The sequence below is a fragment of the Pristiophorus japonicus genome, chromosome 2 (genome assembly GCF_044704955.1).
Source record: "Pristiophorus japonicus isolate sPriJap1 chromosome 2, sPriJap1.hap1, whole genome shotgun sequence".
Lineage (NCBI taxonomy): Eukaryota > Metazoa > Chordata > Chondrichthyes > Pristiophoridae > Pristiophorus > Pristiophorus japonicus.
This window is the reverse complement of record NC_091978.1, coordinates 68,031,531-68,057,277: the sequence shown is the minus strand read 5'-3', so window position 1 is coordinate 68,057,277 and position 25,747 is coordinate 68,031,531. Positions and strand designations below refer to the sequence as shown.

Sequence of the window (25,747 nt, the reverse complement as noted above, 5' to 3'; positions counted from 1 at the left end):
GGGTAACCAGTAAATGTGGTGTATTTGGACTTCCAAAAGGCATTTGACAAAGTGCCACATAAAAGGTTACTGCACAAGATAAAAGTTCACGGGGTTGGGGGTAATATATTAGCATGGATAGAAGATTGGCTGACAAACAGAAAACAGAGAGTTGGGATAAATGGTTCATTCTCTGGTTGGCAATCAGTAACGAGTGGGGTTGGCAGGGATCAGTGCTGGGACCCCAACTATTTACAATCTATATTAACGACTTGGAAGAGGGGACTGAGTGCAACGTAGCCAAGTTTGCTGACGATACAAAGATAGGAGGAAGGGTAATGTGTGAGGAGGACATAAAGAGGTTGCAGGAGGACAGCCTAAGTGAGTGGGCAAGAATTTGGCAGATGAAGTATAATGGTGGAAAATGTGAGGTCATGCACTTTGGCAAAAAAAATCAAAGAGCAAGTTATTATTTAAATGGAGAAAGATTGCAAAGTGCTGCAGTACAGTGGGACCTGGGGGTACTTGTGCATGAAACACAAAAGGATAGTATGCAGGTAAAGCAAGTGATCAGGAAGGCCAATGAAATCTTGGCCTGTATTGCAAAGGGGATGGAGTATAAAAGCAGGGAAGTTCTGTTACAGCTGTACAGGATATTGGTGAGGCCACACCTGGAATACTGCGTGCAGTTTTGGTTACCATATTTATGAAAGGATATACTTGCTGTGGAGGCAGTTCAGAGAAGGTTCACAAGGTTGATCCCGGGGATGAGTGGGTTGACTTGTGAGGAAAGGTTGGGCCTCTACTCATTGGAATTCAGAAGAATGAGAGGTGATCTTATTGAAACATATAAGATTATGAGGGGGCTTGACAAGGTGGATGCAGAGAGGATGTTTTCGCTGATAGGGGAGACTAGAACTAGAGGGCATAATCTTAGAATAAGGGGCCGCCCATTTAAAACTGAGATGAGCAGAAATTTCTTCTCTGAGGGTTGTAAATCTGTGGAATTTGTTGCCTCAGATAGCTGTGGAAGCTGGGGCATTGAATAAATTTAAGACAGAAATAGACAGTTTCTTAAATGATAAGGGGATTAGGTGTTATGGGGAGCGGGCAGGGAAGTGGAACTGAGTCCATGACCAGATCATGGGGGGGGAAGCGGGTGTCGGGTCTGGTCCGGAGGCGGGGGGGGGGGGGGGGGGGGGGGAGGGGGGGGGAGCGGGTGTCGGGTCTGGTCCGGAGGCGGGGGGGGGGGGGGGGGAGCGGGTGTCGGGTCTGGTCCGGAGGCGGGGGGGGGGGGGGGGGGAGCGGGTGTCGGGTCTGGTCCGGAGGCGGGGGGGGGGGGGGGGGGGGGGGAGGGGGGGGGAGCGGGTGTCGGGTCTGGTCCGGAGGCGGGGGGGGAGGGGGGGGGAGCGGGTGTCGGGTCTGGTCCGGAGGCGGGGGGGGGGGGGGGGGGAGCGGGTGTCGGGTCTGGTCCGGAGGCAGGGGGGGGGGGGGGGGGGAGGGGGGGAGCGGGTGTCGGGTCTGGTCCGGAGGCGGGGGGGAGGGGGGGGGAGCGGGTGTCGGGTCTGGTCGGGGGGGGGGGGGGGGAGCAGGAGCTGGCCGTGGGAGGAGCCTTATTCACGCAGTCCCAGTGAGGCCATTCAGCCAGGGCTCGGGGCTGCGTGCTTCGGGCCCCTCCCACACAGTTCGGCGCCTGGAGCGACTGCACTTGCGTGCCGACTGTAGCGCGCATGTGCAGAGGTCCCGGCACTGTTTTCAGCGCAGGGACCTGGCTCCGCCCCCCTACAGCTCGTGCTGCGCAGCGCCGAGGGCCAGAGGACCTGCAGGTAGGTGGAGAATACGGAGGATTTTTTTTAGGCGCACTTTGTGGCGCAAAAAACGGGCGTCCAGGTCGGGACTGCGCCGTTCTAGGAGCGTGTGGAAACTTGAGCCCTCTGGGTGAAGAAGTTTCTCCTCATCTCGGTCCTAAATGGCTTACCCCTTATCCTTAGACTGTGACCCCTGGTTCTGGACTTCCCCAACATTGGGAACATTCTTCCTGCATCCAACCTGTCTGAACCCATCAGAATTTTAAACGTTTCTATGAGGTCCCCTCTCATTCTTCTGGACTCCAGTGAATACAAGCCCAGTTGATCCAGTCTTTCTTGATAGGTCAGTCCCGCCATCCCGGGAATCAGTCTGGTGAACCTTCGCTGCACTCCCTCAATAGCAAGAATGTCCTTCCTCAAGTTAGGAGACCAAAACTGTACACAATACTCCAAGGGCCCAGTACAACTGTAGTAACACCTCCCTGCCCCTGTACTCAAATCCTCTCGCTATGAAGGCCAACATGCCATTTGCTTTCTTAACCGCCTGATGTACCATGACACCCAGGTCTCGTTGCACCTTCCCTTTTCCTAATCTGTCACCATTCAGATAATAGTCTGTCTCTCTGTTTTTACTACCAAAGTGGATAACCTCACATTTATCCACATTATACTTCATCTGCCATGCATTTGCCCATTCACCTAACCTATCCAAGTCACTCTGCAGCCTCATAGCATCCTCCTCGCAGTTCACACTGCCACCCAACTAAGTGTCATCCGCAAATTTGGAGATACTCCATTTAATCTCCTCGTCTAAATCATTAATGTACAGTGTAAACAGCTGGGGGCCCAGCACAGAACCTTGCGGTACCCCACTAGTCACTGCCTGCCATTCTGAAAAGTCCCCATTTACTCCTATTCTTTGCTTCCTGTCTGACAACCAGTTCTCAATCCACGTCAGCACACTACCCCCAATCCCATGTGCTTTAACTTTGCACATTAATCTCTTGTGTGGGACCTTGTCGAAAGCCTTCTGAAAGTCCAAATATACCACATCAACTGGTTCTCCCTTGTCCACTCTACTGGAAACATCCTCAAAAAATTCCAGAAGATTTGTCAAGCATGATTTCCCTTTCACAAATCCATGCTGACTTGGACCTATCATGTCACCTCTTTCCAAATGCGCTGCTATGACATCCTTAATAATTGATTCCATCATTTTACCCACTACTGAGGTCAGGCAGACCGGTCTATAATTCCCTGTTTTCTCTCTCCCTCTTTTTTTAAAAAGTGGGGTTACATTGTCTACCCTCCACTCGATAGGAACTGATCTCTGCATAATTATCAAAACCACCAGTATATCCCTTGGCCTTATCTGCTCTAATGGAAATTGTCCCAGTATCTCAAGTATCTCCTCATAAGTACAGTTCCTTATTCCTGGTATATCTATGTTGTATGGCTCTATGGTTTTAATGTTCTTTCTATAATGGGGCATCAAGTGGTCTCTCTGTGCTGCAATATTGCATAATTCTAGAAAAGTGGTGTAACAATTAGCATCAATGCCATTGGACACTATCAATAATAGCCACTGTGCAATGAGTCAATACCTATACAAGCAGAGTGAAGTGTGAGAAAATAGATGGTAAAACAAAATGTTTTGACTTGTTACTTATCAAATCAGATTAATAATTATAACTAGCATTATCCCGTGTTTAAATTCTTAGGCGCAGTGACCGTCAAGAACAAAACAACTGCAGAATGTGTTTAAAATTCTAAGAACAAAATGTTCCAAAATGGCATTCAAGGAAATGTATGTGCTACCAGCCTTCTCCACTGAAATACCAGGGGTGAAAAGTTATATTCACAGATTAGGAATTGAAGCCGTTCACTATATCCATGAGGGAATTACATTGCAAGGTGCAATGAATGGTGCAAAGCATTAATTGCTGTTGAGAACTAGAATGTCGTAAGGGAAATAAGTTTAATTTATCAGCCAACAGTAAAAATCAGTAATATTGGAAATGGTAAAGTCAACTTGCTAGCCACAGTTTACAAGACAGATGATGGACCAACAGCTTTGCACCAAAAACGTTAACATTGATCATTCAGTTCGACAGAACTTATGACTCAGTTGAATGTACAACAACTAAAGATATATTAGATTAGGCATCAGGCACCTCAGCTCTCCAGCACTAACGGTATACGACATGCATATATAATACAATGGAAAATAAGTAAACGTGCACATCTCCCATAGTGCCGCTGGTCATCTTTTCCCGAGAAAGAAGCCACAGTAGAATCTCAATATGTAGAAGTCCAAACTTCTTTCACATGGCAGCTTGAAAAGCAACATTAAATGTCGACGTCCAAGTTCATCATTCACTCCATGTCTCTGGCGATATAGATCGGATAGAGGCGATATAGATCGAATAGAAGCTATATTTCAAAATGTCTGCTCCTGAGCTGCAAGCTCTTCCTGCCTCTCCAATAGTCACATTACCTCTTTGGCTGCCACGGTTTACAATTTGCCCACCTCTACTAGTATAACATAAGAAATAGGAGCAGGAGTAGACCATATGGCCATGATGCAAGCAGTCTCCTATGTTACTGTTTCCTGTTCTCAGAGTTCACTTCCCAGTCAGTATATACATTAGTCAGTGCAGGACTGGGACCAGGAACACTAGTCCCACCTATGTCACTGGTTTGTCTGTTTGAATTTTGTGCTGGGAAAATCATGCATCTGTGCTGCTCCTTTCGGCAGCAATGTAGGGACCTGTCAAACCACTTGAATGGGAAGATTCAGGCTAGCTTTTACAGTGTAAGTTACTGCAGTTCTAACAGTGTGGGACAACAGGAGACCGACTGGCGAGCAAGAAGCATAACAGGCCTCAGCAGGTGAGTGGAGGCACAAAATGACTTGATCTATCAAGATTTTGCTTTGACAAATCAAATGCAAATTCAACACAATTTTAGGCAGATCATCAAAATCGTGCCAAGCCAGGATCTATCAAGATATTCAATAGTCCGCTGTAACTAAAGGTGAGAATTTTACAGCTGTTTAATATACAAAGTAATACAATAAATAACGAGATATTTGAAACTTTACATTAAAAAAAATTATCAGGTAGACTTCAGATCACAGCACAATACAACAGAACAAGATACTCATTCTGCAAAATAACAGCAAAATATATTTGGAAATGCAAAGAGAGGAGCTGGAATTGTTATTTGCTGAACTGGAGTGGGAGTAGTTTTAAATGAATTGTATTTAAAAATATCTCACCCACAGATACATAAACCCACTTTGTACGACCACAACTGAAAAGCATAACTTACCTCCTTGGCCTGAGCAGGAAGTCCTTAAAGGTGTATGGCCTCTCCAAGGCAGGATCTTCTGCCTGTTTGAAAATGAAAACAATTAAGATTTTACTTGCTTATTTAAAACAGCACTAGGACTTGAAATGAGAATACTATTGGACACATATTTTACAAGTCTCACTTTCATGGACATTTGTACAGCTTCTAAGTATTGGGCAGCAATTTGTGTGCTGGTACAAATTGACTTTTAAATGTAGCAAAAAGACAGGAGCCATTTATAAATTGGATTTTATGATATTTACAGGATTTAGATATTACTAGTCCATTTCCTGTGGTGTTGAACATGGAGTCCAAACCAAATGTTGTCTGCAGGTGAAATGGAATAGGAGAGGATTAGGTGTGCAGACATAAGATTTTAAAAATACATAGATAGATTATAATATAGAGTATAGTTAAATAGCAAAACTTACAACTATTGGGAAAGCAGAGTGAGTTGGAGCATAAAGGTTTCTCTGCAGTTGAGGCTGAGAAGCGGGGAGACTGAAAACTGAGGAGCTATAGTACAACTTTGGTAGAAGGGTGTAATTACAGCATGGCAATTTACATATGGACAAGATTTTATAATAAAGGCAGATGTAGGAATTTACAATGAAAAGATTGACAAAGTGAAGGAAATGTGACAACAGGAAATAAGATTCTAGAGACAGGAAATGTGCAAAGATGCAAAAAAATGTTTTAATAAAGCAATTGTTGGTCAGCATGCTGCAAGGCAAGATCAGTATGGATCTAAATAAAAGACCAAATTCTTCATCCACTAATTTACATAACAGTGTATAAGGTGGCTTTAATAAACAAATATAGCACCTTTGCACCCTTCACACGAGACAGTCTGTATTGACGTAGTCAATTATTTAAATGGCTTCGATGCACAATACAATTTCCATGAAATACACTTTTTTTCCTACAGGTGTACAGGAAAGTTAACCCTTAACCATTCCTTTGCATCTGGCATTGTGTGATTATTGGTTTTGATTTAATAGATACAGCGTCTGTACCCTGCAGTCTTCATCTCAGTGAACAGTGATTTGTGAGGCATTCAATGATAAAAAAAATAGTTTAAAATTCAAACAGATTGAAGAAGAAAAAGAAATGCAAAAGCTAACTTTGAGCGATAAAGGGAAAATTCCCACTCAGTCCTCCTCTTAATTCAGAGAAAAAACAGTTGCCATAACTTTCAATCTCGAAAGAAACTTAATTAAGTGCAGACAAAAATTAATGGCTTCCAAATAACAGGGAATAGATCATCTCCTGTTGTTTGTGGGTAATGGATTACCCACTGGTATACCTGTATTAGTATTTCTTCACCAATATTTTATTTTTCTTTCTTTTATCAGAAATATTGGCTGTGAGACTTAGTCCCCTTTCAGAGTACTCAGTGACAGTTTAGTGTAAGCCAAAGACAACCCTTCCTGCAGCAACTCTCCATTTCTTTTTTAAAACTACAAATCCACCTCACAATGATACTGGACATGATAACCATCATATGCAGATATCTCAGATTCTTCCATAGATGGTTCAACATTATTAAGCTCGTTTCCCATTTTTTTCTTCCAATGTAACATCTTGCACTTATTTTTGTATTGAACTTCACCTGACATTTCTGTTCACTTGTAAATTTTGTCCAGGTCCTTCGCTCAACTGCTTGGCTACTTCATCAAACTCACCTGCTCATAACCAGTCAGACCAGCAATGAACTGCAGAAGCACGTCAAACAGGTTAAGATTGCTGATGAGATGAGGGAAATTGAGTGCGGACGTCAGAGTAGAGACGGAAAAAGCCAAAACAAATTGTTGTGATTTGGGAGTTCACTATGGGGGATTTAAATTTCGGGTTTTCTGAAAATAACAGGGAAAATATGACTACATTACCTAGCTGGAGCCAGAATAAAGAACAATGAGCAAAGTGTGGATAAATTGTTCAGGAGATGAGTCAAGATTGGTGCTGCATATTGATGTAAATAGTGTGAAGAGGATAATGTTGGAGCTAACGAAGGAAATCTCGAAATCTTCAGTAGGAGAAATTATACCTTATACTGGGGATCTCAAGCATGTGTTCTATAGAGAAGATAAGTGAAAAGATAAAGAGTGAACTAAGTTATGTAGATGTCTATAGAATTTTTATATCAACTTTGTAAGGAAATCGGGATCTTGGCTTGGATGCCCAGGAGGTCCCTGCAGCTGTCGATAGTCTGACCTGAAGCAGCGCCCCCCACTATATGTCAGGTCCACTTGGAAGCCCGGGACATGCGAACTCCCAACATATCGGGATTAATTTTCTCGTGATTTGTGCTGTTTTTTTGAAGCAGGCTGCTTTTTTTGGCCTAAGTAAAAAAAAAAGTGTTTCCCCAATCAATTTGCACCAGCATAACTCAGTTAGTTACGATTTTTTTAGGTTAGGTTTTTTTTTTCAGCCACAGAGGGTATAACCTGCCACCTGCGCCAATTCTGGCCATTTAGGAAAGCTGACAGTTCTGCTTAGGCCAACGAATGTGGCCTCTGCAGAAAAACTTTCTGGAGAGTTAAGAAGATCGGCTCAAGTAAGTAAATCAGCACAACAGATGCAGAGAGAGAGAGAGAGAGAGAGAGAGAGGCTGACCAGAGAGGCTACTCAGGACCAGACCTGCAAGTCCTTCAGCTGGGAACATTCCAAAATATATTGCAGCAATTTACTTCCAATGTGATTTAATGTGTTGCGAGCTGACTGTATGTTTCACTTTGTAACCTCAGCTCGCATTGTGTCCCTGGTTACCGTGGCAGCCTGATCTTTTTGGCGCAGATCAAGACTCCACCCCCAAAACTAAAGGACAGGTTAGGCCTTGCCAAAATGAAGAAATCCAACGGGGAAACTTAGAACATTTTTTTCAGCGTACTTGGGCCCACCAAAAAAACAGGCATAACTCTTCAAGTATGCCAAAAAAAAGGTTTGGGGAAAATTGAGCCCATAGAGTTACTGCCCCTTCCACACTCCTCCTCATAACAATGGCCCTGATACGGGGAGAGACCAAAGTTTGTGGATAACACCAAAATCGGAGCAGTGGCAGATGATGAGAACCAATGCACACAAATTTAGAGAGACTTTGGAGATGCTGGGTTAGCAAGCAGAAAAGTGGCAGATGTTGTTTAATTTAATGAATTGTACAATGTTGAGATTTGACAAAAGAAAAGATAATATGAAATATCTGCACAGTGGGAACATAATTGGAAATATTAAAGAGATTGGAGGATGTTAGTTGTCAGGTCACTAACACCAAGAGTCCAATTAGCCATTCTTCATATGTAAGCCCAGACAGTAAGTGCTGGCAGACTATTTGACCTTACAAGGCATCACAGCTGAGCCCAATAATTTTCTCATCCCGACATGAAGTATATTCAGCAATGGCCTCTGAATATTGATCATGAGTCGGAACAGTGGTCCCTACTACCAGCCCAGCTAAGATCAACCAACTTGAGCACACATTAGGGATCACAGGACCTTACTAATCGATATAGTTTGGTTACTCTTCAACTTGGCCAGCTGAACTATCAGGTGGAGCGGAGTTTCAATTACTCTGTTTCCGAGGTGGGCTGAGGACACCCTCAAAGCCTCCTTGATAAAGTCCAACATCCCCACTGGCACCTGGGAATCCCTGGCCCAAGACCACCCAAAATGGAGGAAGAGCATCTGGGAGGGCCATGAGCACCTCAAGTCTCGTCGCCGAGAGCATGCAGAAAACAAGCGCAGGCAGCGGCAAGAATGTGCGGCAAATCAGGCTCCCCACCCACCCTTTCCTTCAACCACTGTCTAGCCCACCTGTGACACAGACTGTAATTCCCGCATTGGACTGTACAGCCACCCGAGAACTCACTTTTGGAGTAGAAGCAAATCTTCCTCGATTTCGAGGGACTGCCTATGATGATTACTTTGTTTCCAAACCCTTCATTTCATGCATCTTAAATGCATTTGACTGCTTGCTGTTTTGTCCATTTATTAATGGACTCAACTCTCCCTGCATCCATTCGACAATTTGTGAGTGGGTTGGCTATCAGCAAATTTAATCAACAACGCTCTCATAATATAAAACAACCACAGAGTACAAGATAGCAAGGGTGCCAAATTTTCTTAAAGGGGGATTAACATTTGGAATGAGGAACCCAGTCATTGAAGACAAAAACATCAGGGGAGTTCAAAGGGCTTGGAGTACTAGGATAACAAGCTTTTATGTGCCAAACTGCCTCTTGCTCACGGTCTCTCATTTTCATTGCTGTTAGCAAGAGCTATATAAGCCAATAGTGACAGAAATGTAGTTTATGCTCACATGTATAATTCTACAGCAGTTAATTTTCTGAACTGACATTTTTTTTTACAGCAAGCTAAAAATCATGCTGTTTGTGGTAAAATCTCAAATCTCAAATGTTTGCTACAACAGGCTGTATTAGTCGGTATCATGGGGGTCGCAGGGGTTTGACACTTAAATTATGGAATCACTGCCATTTTAGGTTTGGTTCATCGTACTAGTCAACCAGATTCCTCTTCAACATTATTTATTTCATCAGAGGTTTCCAACCTAGACCTGCATAAATGATTATTTTCAATTACTCCATTGCCAGCAAATTGTTAATCCATTCCATGTTTTGTATCTAACACTATGGCTGACTCAAATGATAGGCTAGAGTTAACAGGAAAGGAAATGCTTCCGAGTAAGAAGTTCAAGGCCAGAGTTAAAGGTGATAAGCAGGAACTAGTCAGGTTTAAGCTGTCTGATGAAAGTTGTTTGAACAATGCATTTCAACTATCCCAAGTTCCATGTGCCCAGAGACCTTTTTTGCTATATTAACAAAAAGTATCAGAGCTTCCACACAGCAGTTTAAGTTGAAGCTATGATATTTTTCAACAATATTAGGAAATAAAAACAAGATTGAACAGTGAAAATTGTGAAGCTAGAAGAATGCAAAGGGCCACAGAATTAACTGAAAAACATCCAGAAGCACATGCCGTAACTATGGAGGACATTACCCACACAGAAAAAGACAAGTGACATGCCTGACCAAAAGCACTTCATGCATATCATGTGGTAAACAAAACACTTTTCAATATACCAGCACTCTAAGATGGCATCTAAAAACAGCAAACTCTCAATACTAGTGATGCAGACCTTCATGTGAACAAACTGCTGATAGAGAATGAAAATCTTGCTTTCTACAGCCCTGCAGTGGCCAAGTATTTAAAGCTCAAGTGAAGTGGGAAAATGCAAGGCAATGTAAGTTGGTACAACAGAATGAAAATAATGACACAGAATTTATGAGCAAAAGAAAGAGAGAGATTTTAAAGAGAAGAAAACATGCAAGACAAGTTTTATATGAAGGAAGTGGAATCTTTATAGCTGAAGTCAAAAGAATAAAAGAGATGTTATATGGCTGAACTAGAATCACAGACTGATACAGAACAGAAGGAGACCATTTGGCCCCATCATGTCAGTGCCAACTCTTTGAAAGAAATATTTTCAATGAGTCCATTCGCCTGTCCTTTCCCTATAGCCCTGCAAATTTCTTCCATTCAAATATATTATGTCTGCAATTACCATCAAATAACTCCACGAGGCCTTGTACTGTGAGTAAGAGCTGTGTGACTTCAGTTCATTTAACATGACTGCAAAGTGAGGAGCAGCATGGCTGGCTGCCTTTTATATGCCCCTGCACACCAAGGCAGGAAACCCCTCGTGTCCAACAGCAGCGCCCTCACGTGGTACATCATACATAGTTACATAGTGAATACAAAGAGTTTGCATACATGACAAAGTATTTATCCAATTCCATTTTGAAAGTTATTATTGATTCTGCTTCAACCACCCTTTTAGGCAGTGCATTCCAGAACAATATAACTCGCTATGTCAAAAAGTTTCTCATCCCACTTCTGGTTCTTCTTCTACTTCCCTTCAATCTGTTTCCTCTGGTTACCAACCCTTCTGCCACTGGAAACAATTTCTCCTTATTTACTCTCATCAAAACCTTTCATGATTTTGAACACCGCTATTAAATCTCCAGTTAACATTTCTCTACTGTAAGGAGAACAACTAAATCAGAAGGCTGGTGAAACTGAACTACAGCACTGAGAAATTAGAAAGAAGAACCGATTCAATTTTCAGTAGAGAGAAGCAAAATTTTACGGAATAAAAAAAGTTTGTGAAAGATCAAAATGGATCCCACCCTTCCGTGCTCAATTCAGGTGATCAGAACAGGCAAACGGTCTGACATCATTGTGTCAAGTCCAAGCAACACAGGCCTTCATACCAATGGTCTGGAATCAATTTTCAAGTCTGCATGTTTACGGTCACATCAGACAGGTCGGCAAAGCACAAGATTCATTATATCCCATGTACTGCACACTCAGTACCCAACTATTACATGTGAATCACCTTAAGGTGCTGTAAAATCCATGAACAAAAATTATTCCATGAACAAGTATGGCTTCGAGATGGAGCCAAACATGTGAAAGACCCAATTACCATCTGTATTCCATTTCTAGCTCCACGACCAGTTACAGGTTGAACCTCCCTTACCCAGAACTCCCTTATCCGGAACCACCCCTCATCCGGAACCATTCCCGGCCACCGGGTGGCTCATGTGCAGAACTCCAACATGAACAAATTGAAGTCCTTCCTCGCTGCCGACTCCTGCAATTGCTGGCCTAACATCGCGATCCACCGCCGCCCCTCCCCACCATCTCTCTGCCGCACTCCCAGCCCCAATATCCCCTTGCTCAGTAACTGCACCATCCAATTTAACGTGACCACCATTGGTCTGTAAAAATCCCTTATCCAGAACAGGCCAGGTCCCGAGGGTTCTGGATAAGGGAGGTTCAACCTATACCAACAAAAATCTCAGCCTCTGCAAATGTCACAATTACCCAAATTAACCTCACCAAAAAGTAGGATTTGATCCCTGAAGTCCATTCCCCTCGACAGAGTGTTTCCGATGTATAACTGATGAATACTCCAGGTCTAGCACAATCATAGAAGCTTACAGAGAAAGGAGGGCATTCGGCCTATCCTTCCTGTACCAGCTCTGTGAAACAGCTATTGAATTAGTAACACTCTCCTTGGCTCTTGCCCCATAGTCCTGCAATGTTCTTCCCTTTGAAAGCGACGACTGAATCTGCTTCCACCACTCTCTCAGGGGCAGTGAATTCCAGATCATAACTCGCTGCATAAAATAAAATTCTCATCTCACCTCCGGCTCTTCTGACAATTACCTTAAATCTACAGTAGCAAGAAATGTGTTCAGTGAAACAAAATACTCTCCTGTTTTAAAGTGGTTTAAAACCCATCAAAGCCTACCCTCAACATCAGCAACCAACAGTTTCACACATCATTTAGGGTTCTAACTTTGAAAAATCACTCCTCAGTGGCCCAAAGCTGTGTAAAAGTTTATCACTTCCTGCAAACATTGCAGAAATCTATGCCCACTGCATCTATTGAAGAAAAATCATGCATATTGGAACTCTTTAAATTCCTCCACAAATGCACAGCAACATGTCATGGCACACAGGTGCACTTGAAGTTATTTGGTAGGAAACTCTGAAGTGGGTTACCAATTTTCCCAATCCCAAACAACACTCCAAACAGAGCAATGACAAAGAAAGCCGAAACTGACCAATAATTCCAAGAAATGTCATCCAAAATTGAGTACCTAGTTTTGCGTTAGCAACAACCAGCAGATTATCACCACTTATTCCCATGTTGTACAGCATGTATAAATTCCATGGGAATTAACATTCACAAAAAATTAGTAAACCTCAACCTCACCAAAAATGAGGGAAAAATTCCATCTGTTTCCCGTGGGAAGGTAATGACGAGCTACCACAGTAATAAAACTGTGCAGGGAGGATTCTTCCCCTGGCTGGGGAGTCTAGAACCAGGGGCAGAGTCTCAGAATAGGACGGAGATGAGGAGAATTTTTTTTCAATCAGAGGGTGGTGAATCTTTGGAATTCTCTATCCCAGGGGGCTGTAAATCTCAGTCATTGAGTATATTCAAGGCAGAGATCGATAGATTTTTGGATATTAAGGGACCCAAGGGATATGGGGATTGTGCAGGAAAGTGGAGTTGAGGTAGATCAGCCATGATCTTATTGAATGGCAGAGAAGGTTCGAGAGGCTGATTGGCCTACACCTGCACCTATTTCTTACGTTCTTATGTTCTAAAATCCAAGCCGCAGAATCCGCCACATCTAATTGAGGAGATGTAAAATCCCAAATTAAGTAAACCTGAACATTATTTTGATATGAACTCAGGTATAACTATGTCGAGAGCACTACTGTTCAGGTAGTCGGAAGTAATGTTACGATTTGTTGAGTTGTTTGATCTATTAACATTTTTCATAGGTAGGGATTACAATGTACTGATCCATTGGTATGTTTTGTACTGGCTGCCAGCATAATCGGATCAAAGACTCCAATATTAAAAAAGATACAGCAGGGACAAGAATGTCCACTGAAGACATCAGAGGTTAAAATCGAAAGGCCTGAGAAAGCAATTGAGTGCATGTTGCTCTTCGAACACGAATTGATTTGAACTATTATAACAAGTCTTTATGTGGCTGAGTTCCGAGAGAAATAGGAGCCATATTCAGGAGTATCTTTAAGGGAGGAAATACCAGGAACTTGGGCACAAATCTTCGAGAAATCACCGAATAAATAAATAAATAAATAAATAAATAAATAAATAAATAGACTGGATAATTGGGTCCTTTTCGGGTTGGAAATCGTTGTTTAGTGGTGTGCCACAGGGATCGGTGCTGGAACCACAACTGTTAACAATATATATAGATGACCTAGAAGAGGGGACAGTGTGTAGTGTAACAAAATTTGCAGATGACACAAAGATTAGTGGGAAAGCGGGTTGTGTAGAGGACACAGAGAGGCTGCAGAGAGATTTGGATAGGTTAAGCGAATGGGCTAAGGTTTGGCAGATGGAATACAATGTCGAAAAGTGTAATTTCATCTACCTTGGGAAAAAAACAGTAAAAGGGAATATTATTTTAATGGGGAGAAATTACAACATGCTGTGATGCAGAGGGACCTGGGGGTCCTTGTGCATGAAACTCTTTCCCAAAAAGTTAGTTTGCAGGTGCAGCAGGTAATCAGGAAGGTGAATGGAATGTTGGCCTTCATTGAGAGAGGGATGGAGTACAAAAGCAGGGAGGTCCTGCTGCAACTGTACAGGGTATTGGTGAGGCTGCACCTGGAGTACTGCATGCAGTTTTGGTCACCTTACTTAAGGAAGGATATACTAGCTTTGGAGGGGGTACAGAGACGATTCACTAGGCTGATTCCGGAGATGAGGGGGTTTACCTTATGATGATAGATTGAGTAGACTGGGTCTTTACTCGTTGGAGTTCAGAAGGATGAGGGGTGATCTTATAGAAACATTTAAAATAATGAAAGGAATAGACAAGATAGAGGCAGAGAGGTTGTTCCCACTGGTAGGGGAGACTAGAACTAGGGGGCACAGCCTCAAAATACGGGGGAGCCAATTTAAAACCGAGCTGAGTAGGAATTTCTTCTCCCAGAGGGTTGTGAATCTGTGGAATTCTCTGCCCAAGGAAGCAGTTGAGGCAAGCTCATTGAATGTATTCAAGTCACAGATAGATAGATTTTTAACCAATAAGGGAATTAAGAGTTACGGGGAGCCGGCGGGTAAGTGGAGCTGAGTCCACGGCCAGATCAGCCATGATCTTGTTGAATGGCGGAGCAGGCTCGAGTGGCTAGATGGCCTACTCCTGTTCCTAATTCTTATGTTCTTATTATGAATACTGGAGCAGTGCCAGGGGACTGGAGAAAAGCAGATGAAATGACAGACCAATGAGTTTGACATCCATTATGCGTAAAGTTATGGAAACACTTACTATAGGTATGATCTACAGAGCATCTGGGGAGAAATAAATCATAAAACATAGCCAATGAAGGGGAGGTCTTGTCAATCTAACTTACTGGTTTTCTTTGAGAGTGTGACAAAGGAGCTTGATAGGGGTAAGGCAGTGGATGTGGTGCACTTGGATTTCAGTAAGGCCTTTGATACAGTTCCTCTGGAAAGACTGGTACTGAAAATAAAGAAAGTGGGAATCAGTGGAAATATTTTACAATGGATTTGTAATTGGCTGACTGATGAAACAAGGAAGGTTGTGGTACAGGGATTGTCATCTGATTGGTAGAATGTTACCAGTGGGGTCCCACAGCAGTCTTATTTGGGATATCTTCACAAATTATCAGGAGCTAGGAGTCACAAGCGCATTGGCTGAATTTGCAGATGATACAAAACTGATGAAGGTGGTAGACTCCAAAGCTGAACAGGAATAAGCTACCGAAGGATATGAATAAGAATTGCTTAAGTGGCAGATGAAATTCAATGTAGCAAAATACAAAGTGCTTCACATGGAGACAAAACATCCAGGAAGGGATTATTACTTAAATGCAAAGAAAATTATATGCACAGAAAATAAAAGAAATCTGGGGATCCTGATTGACAAGAAATTCAAACTATCGCAACACTGCTCGATGGCATTGAATAAAGGAACTGAGACATTGGGATGCATTGAAAGGTCAATATTGAGCTGAAGTAATGAGGTACCCTGCCACTTCATAAATCATTAGTGCGACCGCACTTCGAATACGTGGAGTGTTCTGCACGCCACAGCACAGAAATGATATTTCATTCTATGAAAGGATATAGAAGAGAGTAAGCAGAATGATTGAGGGGATGGAGGGTGGTGTGTTCCTAACACAGATGAGACTGCACACAGGGAGGTTAAAGTAAAAGTTATTAAGACACACCAGAGTGAGGAACAGGCCTTCGGGGCTGGCTTATATACAGTGCTCCCAAGTGATGCTGGGATCCCTTGGGACTTCAGGGGATGCGCTTCCTGGTGGCGGAACATGGGAGTGCATGCTTTACAGATACACAACATCACTCCCCACCCCCCGAAAATCAAAGTGAAAACTATTTACAAGGTGAGGCGGTCGGGAGCCTTTCTTTCCCTGGTGGACCGCCTCGGTACAAATGTCTGTTCTGGTGTGTTGGCTGTACCCTCGTTGGTCTGGCGTGTTGTTGACCCTGCAGGGCTGCTGGGTGAGCCTGACCTTGCTGGGCTGTTGGGCATGATGCGTTCGATTTCCTGGTCCGGGGTGGTGTCGTTGATCCTTTGGGTGTGTGTTGTGGGCTCGAAAAAGATGGTGTCTGCTGTGGGTTGTTCAGGGCAGTCTGTGAACCGCAGCCTCGTTTGGTCCAGGTGCTTTCTGCAAATTTGTCCATTGTCTAGTTTGACTACAAACACCCTACTCCCTTCTTTAGCTATCACCGTGCCCGCGATCCACTTGGGACCATGTCCATAGTTTAGCACATACACAGGGTCATTCAGATCAATTTCCCGTGACACAATGGCACGACCATCGTTTACATTATGTTGCTGCCGCCTGCTCTCAACCTGATCATGCAGGTTGGGGTGAACCAGCGAGAGTCTGGTTTTAAGTGTACTTTTCATGAGTAGCTCAGCCGGGGGCACCCCTGTGAGCGAGTGGGGTCTCGGGCGGTAGCTGAGCAGTACTCAGGACAGGCAGGTTTGGAGTGAGCCTTCTGTGACTCGTTTAAGGCTCCGTTTGATTGTTTGTACTGCCCGCTCTGCCTGCCCATTGGTGGCTGGTTTAAACGGGGCCGAGGTGACATGTTTGATCCCACTGCGGGTCATGAATTCTTTAAATTCGGCACTGGTTAAACTTGGCCTGTTGTCACTGACCAGTATGTCAGGCAGACCATGGGTGGCAAATATGGCCGTCAGGCTTTCAATGGTGGCGGTGCTTCCCGACATTATTTCACATTCAATCCACTTTGAAAAAGCATCCACCACCACCAGGAACATTTTACCGAGAAACGGGCCCGCATAATCGACATGGATCCTCGACCATGGTCTGGAGGGCCAGGACCACAAACGACTGAGCACACATGCTGCATTGCCGAAACTAAGTCAGAGTGGATACTGGGCCATCACACATGGGATCTGGCTATTGCTTTCATCATTACTATACCCGGGTGTGTGCTGTGGAGATCCGAGATGAACGTCTCCCTGCCCTTTTTGGATAGCACTAGGCAGTTACCCCACAACAATCAATCTGCCTGAATGGACAGCTCGTCCTTTCGCCACTGGAACGGCTTGATTAGCTCTTGCATTTCAACGGGGATGCTGGCCCAGCTCCCATACAGTACACAGTTTTTTTTTTACTAGGGACAGCAAAGGATCTTGGCTGGTCCAAGTCCTAATCTGACGGGCCGTGGCAGGTGATTTATCATTTTAAAATGCTTTCATGGCCATCAACAGGTCTGCGGGCTGCGCCACCATCAACAAGTTTGCCCGTGGTGGGCAATGGTAGCCGACTGAGAGCATCCGCACAGTTCTCGGTGCCTGGCCTGTGGCGGATGGTATAGTTATACGCTGATAGCGCGAGTGCCCACCTTTGAGGCATTAGTATTTATCCCCTTGTTTTCAGCGAACATGGATATGAGGGGCTTGTGATCGGTTTCCAGCTCAAATTTGAGGCCAAACAGGCACTGATGCATTTTCTTTACCCCGAACACATACGCTAATGCCTCTTTCTCAATCATGCTGTAGGTCCTCTCAGCCTTAGACAAGCTCTTGGAGGCATAGGCGACAGGTTGCAACTTCCCTGCAACGTTAGCTTGTTGTAATACACACCCGACTCCGTACGATGACGCAACACATGCTAGCACGAGTCTTTTACATGGGTTATACAATACAGCTTGTTGGAGCATAAAATGTTTCTGGCTTTTTCAAAAACAATTACTTATTTTTTTCCCCATACCCAGTTCTCACCTTTACGTAGTAATACATGTAGGTGCTCGAAGAGGGTGCTTAACCCCGGTAGGAAGTTACCAAAATAGTTGAGGAGTCCCAGGAATGACCGCAGCTCCGTGACGTTCTGTGGCCTGGGCACGTTCCTAATAGCCTCTGTCTTGGCCTCTGTGGGCTGAATGCCATCAGCCACGATCTTTCTCCCCAAAAACTCCACTTCTGTTGCCATGAAGACGCTTTTCGACCTCTTCAGCCGCAGCCCTATGCAATCCAGTCACTGGAGGACCTCCTCCAGGTTTTGTAGGTGCTCGACGGTGTCCCGACCTGTGACCAATATGTCGTCCTGAAAAACCACCGTGCGTGGTACCGACTTGAGTAGGCTCTCCATGTTTCTCTGGAAGATCGCTGCAGCCGACCGAATTCCAAACGGGCATCTGTTGTAGATGAACAATCCCTTGTGCGTGTTGATGCAGGTGAGGCCCTTCGAAGACTCCTCCAGCTCCTCCGTCCTGTCGGCCGAAGTCAGTTCGAGCTTGGTGAACATCTTGCCTCCTGCCAGCGTCGCAAATAGGTCGCCTGCCTTAGGCAGCGGGTATTGATCCTGTAGCGAGAAACGATTAATAGTTACTTTATAATCGCTGCAAATCCAGACCGTGCCGTCACTTTTGAGTACTGGAACAATTGGGCTGGCCCACTCGCTGAATTCCACTGGGGAGATGATGCCCTCGCGTTGCAGCCTGTCCAGCTCGATTTCCACTCTCTCCCTCATCACGTGAAGCACCGCTCGCGCTTTGTGGTGAATGGGTTGTGCCTCAGGGACCAAGTGGATCCACACCTTCGCCCCGGAAAAGTTTCCAATGCCTGGCTCAAAAAGGGAAGGAAATTTGTTGAGAACCTGGATACATGAGGTCTCATTGACATGTGATAGCGCTCAGATGTCATCCCAGTTCCAGCAGATTTTGCCCAACCAGCTCTTTCCAAGCAGTGGGGGGCCATCGCCCAGGACAATCCAGAGTGGCAGTTTGTGCACCGTGCCCTTCTCGGTGACCTTGACCATGGCGCTGCCCAGGACAGTGATAAGCTCTTTGGTGTACGTTCTCAGTTTCGTGTGGATAGGGCTCAGGGCTGGTCAGAGTGCCTTGTTGTACCAGTCTCTCAAACATCTTTTTACTCATGATGGATTGGCTAATGCTAGTGTCCAGTTCCATGGCTACGGGTAAGCCATTCAATTTTACATTTAGCATTATAGTTAGACATTTCGTCGAAAATGTGTGCACCCCGTGTACTTCAGCATCTGCCTCCTCTCTCTGAGGCTCGAAATTGCTTTGATCCACCATGGACCGATCTTCCTCTGCCACGTGGTGGTTAGCAGGTTTTGCAGAGCTTGCAGCTCGTTGGAGGTGTCCCATTGTTCCACAGCTCTTGCAAACATACCCTTTGAAGCAGCATGAATAGGCTGAATGGAAGCCTCCACATTGAATTGCATTGCATTCATCCTTTGTTGCGGACTCAGTCATCTGGGTCACCTGAGGCCTGCTGGCAGTTGCAGACTCGTGGTTTCTGCCCTGTACATTTCTGTTCGCAAACACAGTTCCAGTTAATTTATGAACATTGCTAGCACTTGTGCGCTGGGAGATTTGTTTGGTGTTATCACTGGTGGACATAAACGCCTGTGCTATCGCAATGGCCTTACTGAGGGTCGGTGTCTCTATAGTCAAAAGTTTTCATAGGATGGTGTCGTGGCCAATGCCCAGTACAAAAAAGTCTCTGAGCATTTGCTCCAGGTAGCCATCAAACTCACATTGTCCTGCAAGTCGCCTTAGCTCGGCGACGTAGCTCGCCACTTCCTGACCTTCAGATCGCTGGCAGGTGCAGAACCGATACCTCGCCATCAGCATGCTCTCCCTCGGGTTAAGATGCTCCCGAACCAGTGCACACAGCTCCTCATAAGACTTTTCTGTGGGTTTCACCGGAGCCAGAAGATTCTTCATGAAGCTGTAGGTCAGTACCCCGCAGACCGTGAGGAGGACTGCTCTCCTTTTTGCAGCGCTTCCTTCTCCGTCCAGCTCGTTGGCTGCAAAGTACTGGTCTAGCCATTCGCCATAGGCTTCCCAGTCCTCAGCCTCCGAGAACTTCTCCAGTTTGCTGCAACTTTGGATTGGATTTGTATACTCGTCGCCAGTTATTGTGTTCCGAACACAGATGAGATTGCACACAGGGAGGTTAAAGTAAGTGACCTCAGTCTTTAATAAGACACTCCAGAGTGAGGAACAGGTCTTAGGGGCCGGCTTATATACAGTGCTCCCAAGGGATGCTGGGATCCCTTGGGACTTCAGGGGATGCGCTGCCTGGTGGCAGAACATGGGAGTGCATGCTTTACATATACACAACAGAGGGATTGGAGTCTGAGGAGTGATTATGTAAATTGTTCATGTTCTCACTGAAAAAGAGAAGTTTGAGCGGTGATATGATTGCTGTTAAGATTCTACAAGAAATAGATCATGTGGACCACCGATTTCACTTTCCATAGAACAGTAAAACAAGATGATATGGCAGTGGAGGACAAAATACGACCCGTGGGCCATATCCGGCCCACCAAGTCATTCTATCCGGCCCGCTGGATGAGACAGAAATAGAACGCAAGCTGGAACTCAAGCTGTACATTCGTCTATCCACTTTCACTTCTCATGGGTCAGAGACAGACCGAACTACAGCCAAGGAAAAAACATAGTAATACTTCATTCAAATTAATAATTCGCAAAAGTGATTCTCCCTGGTCGATCTTAAAAAGGATCCGTTCCGTAATTCTGGGCCCCAATGGCGGATGCCCACACCCAGAAGGCCCTATACATTTTAGAATGGAGTCATAGCTGCTCTTCTCCACAAATCTTTTACTGAAGAAAGCGACCGGCGCTGTATCTTTCCTCTCCCGGTATCCAGAGTACGACGGCAGGGAAGTTCTCACGTGGTACCAATTGGGACGGCATTAGTAATCTTTGCAGAGGGACATAAGGATGACTTGAGGTGGGAAATTGATGCTGACATAGGCTCTAAAGAGGGTACAGTTTTATTTCACAGCACTGATAAACAGAGACCAGAAAATACCACAACATTCTCAACTTTTATCTTTAATTTATTTCTGAGCAGTATCGAATACATGTTGTGTATGTAAGATAGCATCTGATTACTATCTGAATTTAGGTTTATGCAATGTTCCCTCCAATTTTTTTCGAGCACTTTAAATTTGCAGCACGGCCGGTCACTATGCAACCGCACGTGTGCAGTATCTCTTCAAGCGACAGGAGATGGGCATCGGCCTGCGCAGGACCGTGCGATTGGTGGAACATTGATGGGCGGCCCTCAACAGCTCTCCAAAACTTGTTAAGTGGCCCTCCAGCCCAAATAATTGCCCACCACTGTGATATGGCCTGCGCTTGAAGGGGGATAAATTCAAACGAATCTGCAGAAACAGTATTTCTGTGAGTGAGTGGTTGATCTATGGAACAGGCTCCTTAGGGAGATGGTGGAAGCAGATAGTGCTGATGCATTCAAATGCAAATTAGATAGATTTCTTTCAGACAACAATATTTTGGGATACAGTACATGGGTAATTTGAGTCATGACATGGTCAGTGTAGTACGCTTTGGAGGAACTTTGGAACTATGATCCCCAAAGCTCTCCAACACTGGAGATTTTCCTCGCCCTATGTTTGGGTCTGTTGTAGACTAATTGAGAGGTTGATTAGTCAGCAATTCCAGTATCATTGTATCATGCGACTACCAGGAAGGTAGAAGGAACTCGATGGACCTTGGTCTTTTTTCATCAAGCATTTCCTAATAGCCTTGCTATAGCATCAGCCATATAATTTACCTGAAACATCACATCGTCTTAATGACAGTTTCATTGACTTTTCATGTGATGATTGTTTTTCTGAAGCACTGCTGTCCAATAGAAACTACTGATTGGCCAAAGGTGTGGATATGGTAACACCATTTTAGCAACATGCATGAACTTTGGTAGAAATCATATTACATACAAAACAAGTATATGTACAATTCAAGTTCATATTCACATAAACATCGACCACCATTTAGCTCAAACTTTGCCGTCTCTCCTTCACCAAGGTTTGGAATTCTGACATGAATGTACCAGACACAGCACAACTCATTGCAGCTTCTAGATTTTTGTCCAGCAATTGTGAGTGGTACATAGACTTCACCCAATTGATTGCTGAGAATGTTGAGTCACACATGCCTGTTAGAAATCAGGGATGCCTAAAAATGTATATGGTTACGCGATTAAAATTGTGACGGAAAAAGCTGTGTTCAAATAGTTGAGTTTGAATTGAACATGGAATGTCTCTTCAGATCAGAGAAATGCTTAGAAATGCTAATGTCTTGGTTTCCTATGGAGGGTATAGTTCTTTGTACTATATACAATCTCGTTGTTGCTCAGCGATCATCTGTTGTTTTGAAGTTAAGACTTGAACCTTGTTTGTGTATCTTTCAGACAATTTGTCATAGAAAGGCTTAGAATGGATGGAAGTTGTAAGAGTTAACAAACATGTTGCTACGTCATAAAGGAGATAACTACTCTGGGGCGAGCAGTTTTCTGGTTTGGCCTCATGGCATCAAAGAAGAGAATAGGGACAAGAGATAAGATACGAATTTCAAAGAACGAACTCTGAGAAAGTAAACAGAGAAAGACATGTGGCCAAGAAAATCAGGAGACATCTTATGGGAAGGTTCTTGATTCAGAATCGAGACAAAGAACCAGAAGCCTTATTGGATGTTAGGTTTTTCGGGGAAACCTCTATAGGTCAAAAGGTCTCATCAATATCCAGGGTCAGGCCAACACAAACGGGGGGGAAGAAAGTGAAACATAAGTTGAGCTGGTCAAACACTCTTCAAGTGATCCCATGCTTTACCAAAAGAAACGCGATAGAAAGAGAAACTGCAAGCCAGAAAACTGCTCACATGCGGCAGTCGTTTGTCCGATCGGAATAAGTATCAACTACTCATTATGGTTGGATATTTTTGTATAACTAATGTGCTATATTCCGTCTTAAACTCTGATTAAACACAATGGGCCCAAGTTTCGGCCTCAGTTTCTACTTACCGACTGCAGCACCGGGAGCCTCCAACAGCGTGCTGGGATGCCCCCCCGCCATCCCCCCAGTGTGTCTCTGTCAGTGTCTCTATCTCTGTCTGTCTGTGTCTCTCACTCTCTGTCAGTGTCTGTGTTTCTGACAGCGAGGGGAGAGGGGGGCAGGGGGAGGGGAGGGAGGGAAGGGGAGGATGAGGGAGGGAAGGGGAGGATGAGGGAGGGAAGGGGAGGATGGGGGGGGGAGAGGGAGGGAGAGAAGGGGAAAGGGAAGGGGGGTGGAGAAGGGGAAAGGGAAGGGGGGTGGAGAAGGGGAAAGGGAAGGGGGGTGGAGAAGGGGAAAGGGAAGGGGGGTGGAGAAGGGAAAAGGGAAAGGAGAAGGGTGGGGAAAGGAGAAGGGTGGGGAAAGGAGAAGGGTGGGGAAAGGAGAAGGGTGGGGAAAGAAGAAGGGTGGGAAAGGAGAAGGGTGGGGAAAGGAGAAGGGTGGGGAAAGGAGAAGGGTGGGGAAAGGAGAAGGGTGGGGAAAGGAGAAGGGTGGGGAAAGGAGAAGGGTGGGGAAAGGAGAAGGGTGGGGAAAGGAGAAGGGTGGGGAAAGGAGAAGGGTGGGGAAAGGAGAAGGGTGGGGAAAGGAGAAGGGTGGGGAAAGGAGAAGGGTGGGGAAAGGAGAAGGGTGGGGAAAGGAGAAGGGTGGGGAAAGGAGAAGGGTGGGGAAAGGAGAAGGGTGGGGAAAGGAGAAGGGTGGGGAAAGGAGAAGGGTGGGGAAAGGAGAAGGGTGGGGAAAGGAGAAGGGTGGGGAAAGGAGAAGGGTGGGGAAAGGAGAAGGGTGGGGAAAGGAGAAGGGTGGGGAAAGGAGAAGGGTGGGGAAAGGAGAAGGGTGGGGAAAGGAGAAGGGTGGGGAAAGGAGAAGGGTGGGGAAAGGAGAAGGGTGGGGAAAGGAGAAGGGTGGGGAAAGGAGAAGGGTGGGGAAAGGAGAAGGGTGGGGAAAGGAGAAGGGTGGGGAAAGGAGAAGGGTGGGGAAAGGAGAAGGGTGGGGAAAGGAGAAGGGTGGGGAAAGGAGAAGGGTGGGGAAAGGAGAAGGGTGGGGAAAGGAGAAGGGTGGGGAAAGGAGAAGGGTGGGGAAAGGAGAAGGGTGGGGAAAGGAGAAGGGTGGGGAAAGGAGAAGGGTGGGGAAAGGAGAAGGGTGGGGAAAGGAGAAGGGTGGGGAAAGGAGAAGGGTGGGGAAAGGAGAAGGGTGGGGAAAGGAGAAGGGTGGGGAAAGGAGAAGGGTGGGGAAAGGAGAAGGGTGGGGAAAGGAGAAGGGTGGGGAAAGGAGAAGGGTGGGGAAAGGAGAAGGGTGGGGAAAGGAGAAGGGTGGGGAAAGGAGAAGGGTGGGGAAAGGAGAAGGGTGGGGAAAGGAGAAGGGTGGGGAAAGGAGAAGGGTGGGGAAAGGAGAAGGGTGGGGAAAGGAGAAGGGTGGGGAAAGGAGAAGGGTGCGGGGGGGGGGGGGGGGAAGAAGGAGAAGGCGGGGGGAGGCTGAACGGGCCAGGCTCAGCCGAGCCCAAGATTTCGGGCAGCGCCCGTCCCCAGCACCAGATTTACAGGTAGGTGGCGTTGGGTCAAGCTGGGAGCGCGGGTTGGGGTCGGGGGGGGTGGTGGGGGAGGGAGAGGGAGGTCAGGTCGGGTCCGGGGGCTGGGGGGGGGGGGGGGTACGGGAGTCGGTCCGGGGTCGGGGGGCGGGAAGCGGGTGTTGAGTCGAGTCGGGAAGAAGCAGGAGCTGGGCCGTGGGAGGAGCCTTATGCACGCAGCCCCAGTGAGGTCATTCGGCCAGGGCTAGGGGCTGCGTGCTTGGCCCCTCCCACACAGATTTGGGCGCCTGGTGCTACTTAACATGCACGCCCACTGTAGCGCGCATGTGCAGAGGTCCCGGCACTGTTTTCAGCGCAGGGACCTAGCTCCGCCCTCCACAGCTCGTGCTGCGCTGCGCCGAGCTGCAAACGACCTGCAGGGAGCCGGAGAATCTGTAAGTTTTTTTTAGGCGCACTTTGTGGCGCGAAAAACGGGCGTCCAGGTCGGGGCTGCGCCGTTCTAGGCGCGGCCTGAAACTTGGGCCCATAATAACTATCGGATTAAATGGTTTAAAGTCAATCCTGATTACTAAAATGACCAGAAATAGCCTTAAACTTGGCTATTACCAACAAATTGGCTTCCGTGGCAGGACTGTAAAAAAGGTTATTATGGAGAAAGGAGTTGGAGATGGATTTGGTCTGTATCATCACCACAAGATGCTAGATGAGACGACTGGGTAGGAAACCTCGTAAAGTGGTGTGTTTCGTCACAAATTAAAAACAGAATGGCAGGTTCTCATTGTAGAGATAAAATCATGAGCAGTCTCTCAAAGAGGTTATTGGAGTCAACCAAGAGGACAGATGTAGTTACTCCAAACACTTGGATGAGATAGTATCCCAAGTGAATGAGAAGACTAAACTTAAAGAAGTCGGATAGAAATTGGCTTACACAACCCAGTTCTGCGAGAAGCATGGAGACTTGAGAAACAACCAGGAGAAATAAAGAGCAGGAGAGTGGGAGATAAAGAGAAGCAAAGATATAAGCTGCATGTGAACCCAGCAAAGGAAGGAGGAAAAAGCAGGAAATGAAAGAATAAATTGC

At 45.6% G+C, this 25,747-nt stretch overlaps 1 protein-coding gene across 12 annotated transcripts in view; it reads right to left on the bottom strand.

Annotated features, from left to right (window-relative positions):
• The window catches only part of nedd4l (NEDD4 like E3 ubiquitin protein ligase), a 614,975-nt gene that overhangs the window by 125,387 nt on the left and 463,841 nt on the right, over positions 1-25,747 (bottom strand). For all 12 annotated transcript variants that reach the window (XR_011588609.1, XR_011588608.1, XM_070867774.1 and 9 more), the window contains one exon: positions 5,121-5,182. Coding sequence is in view for 10 of the 12 variants with exons in the window: in XM_070867774.1 (XP_070723875.1) it covers positions 5,121-5,182 (62 nt within the window). In the remaining 2 variants the exon portion in view is untranslated. The remainder of the gene's footprint in view (positions 1-5,120; positions 5,183-25,747) is intronic.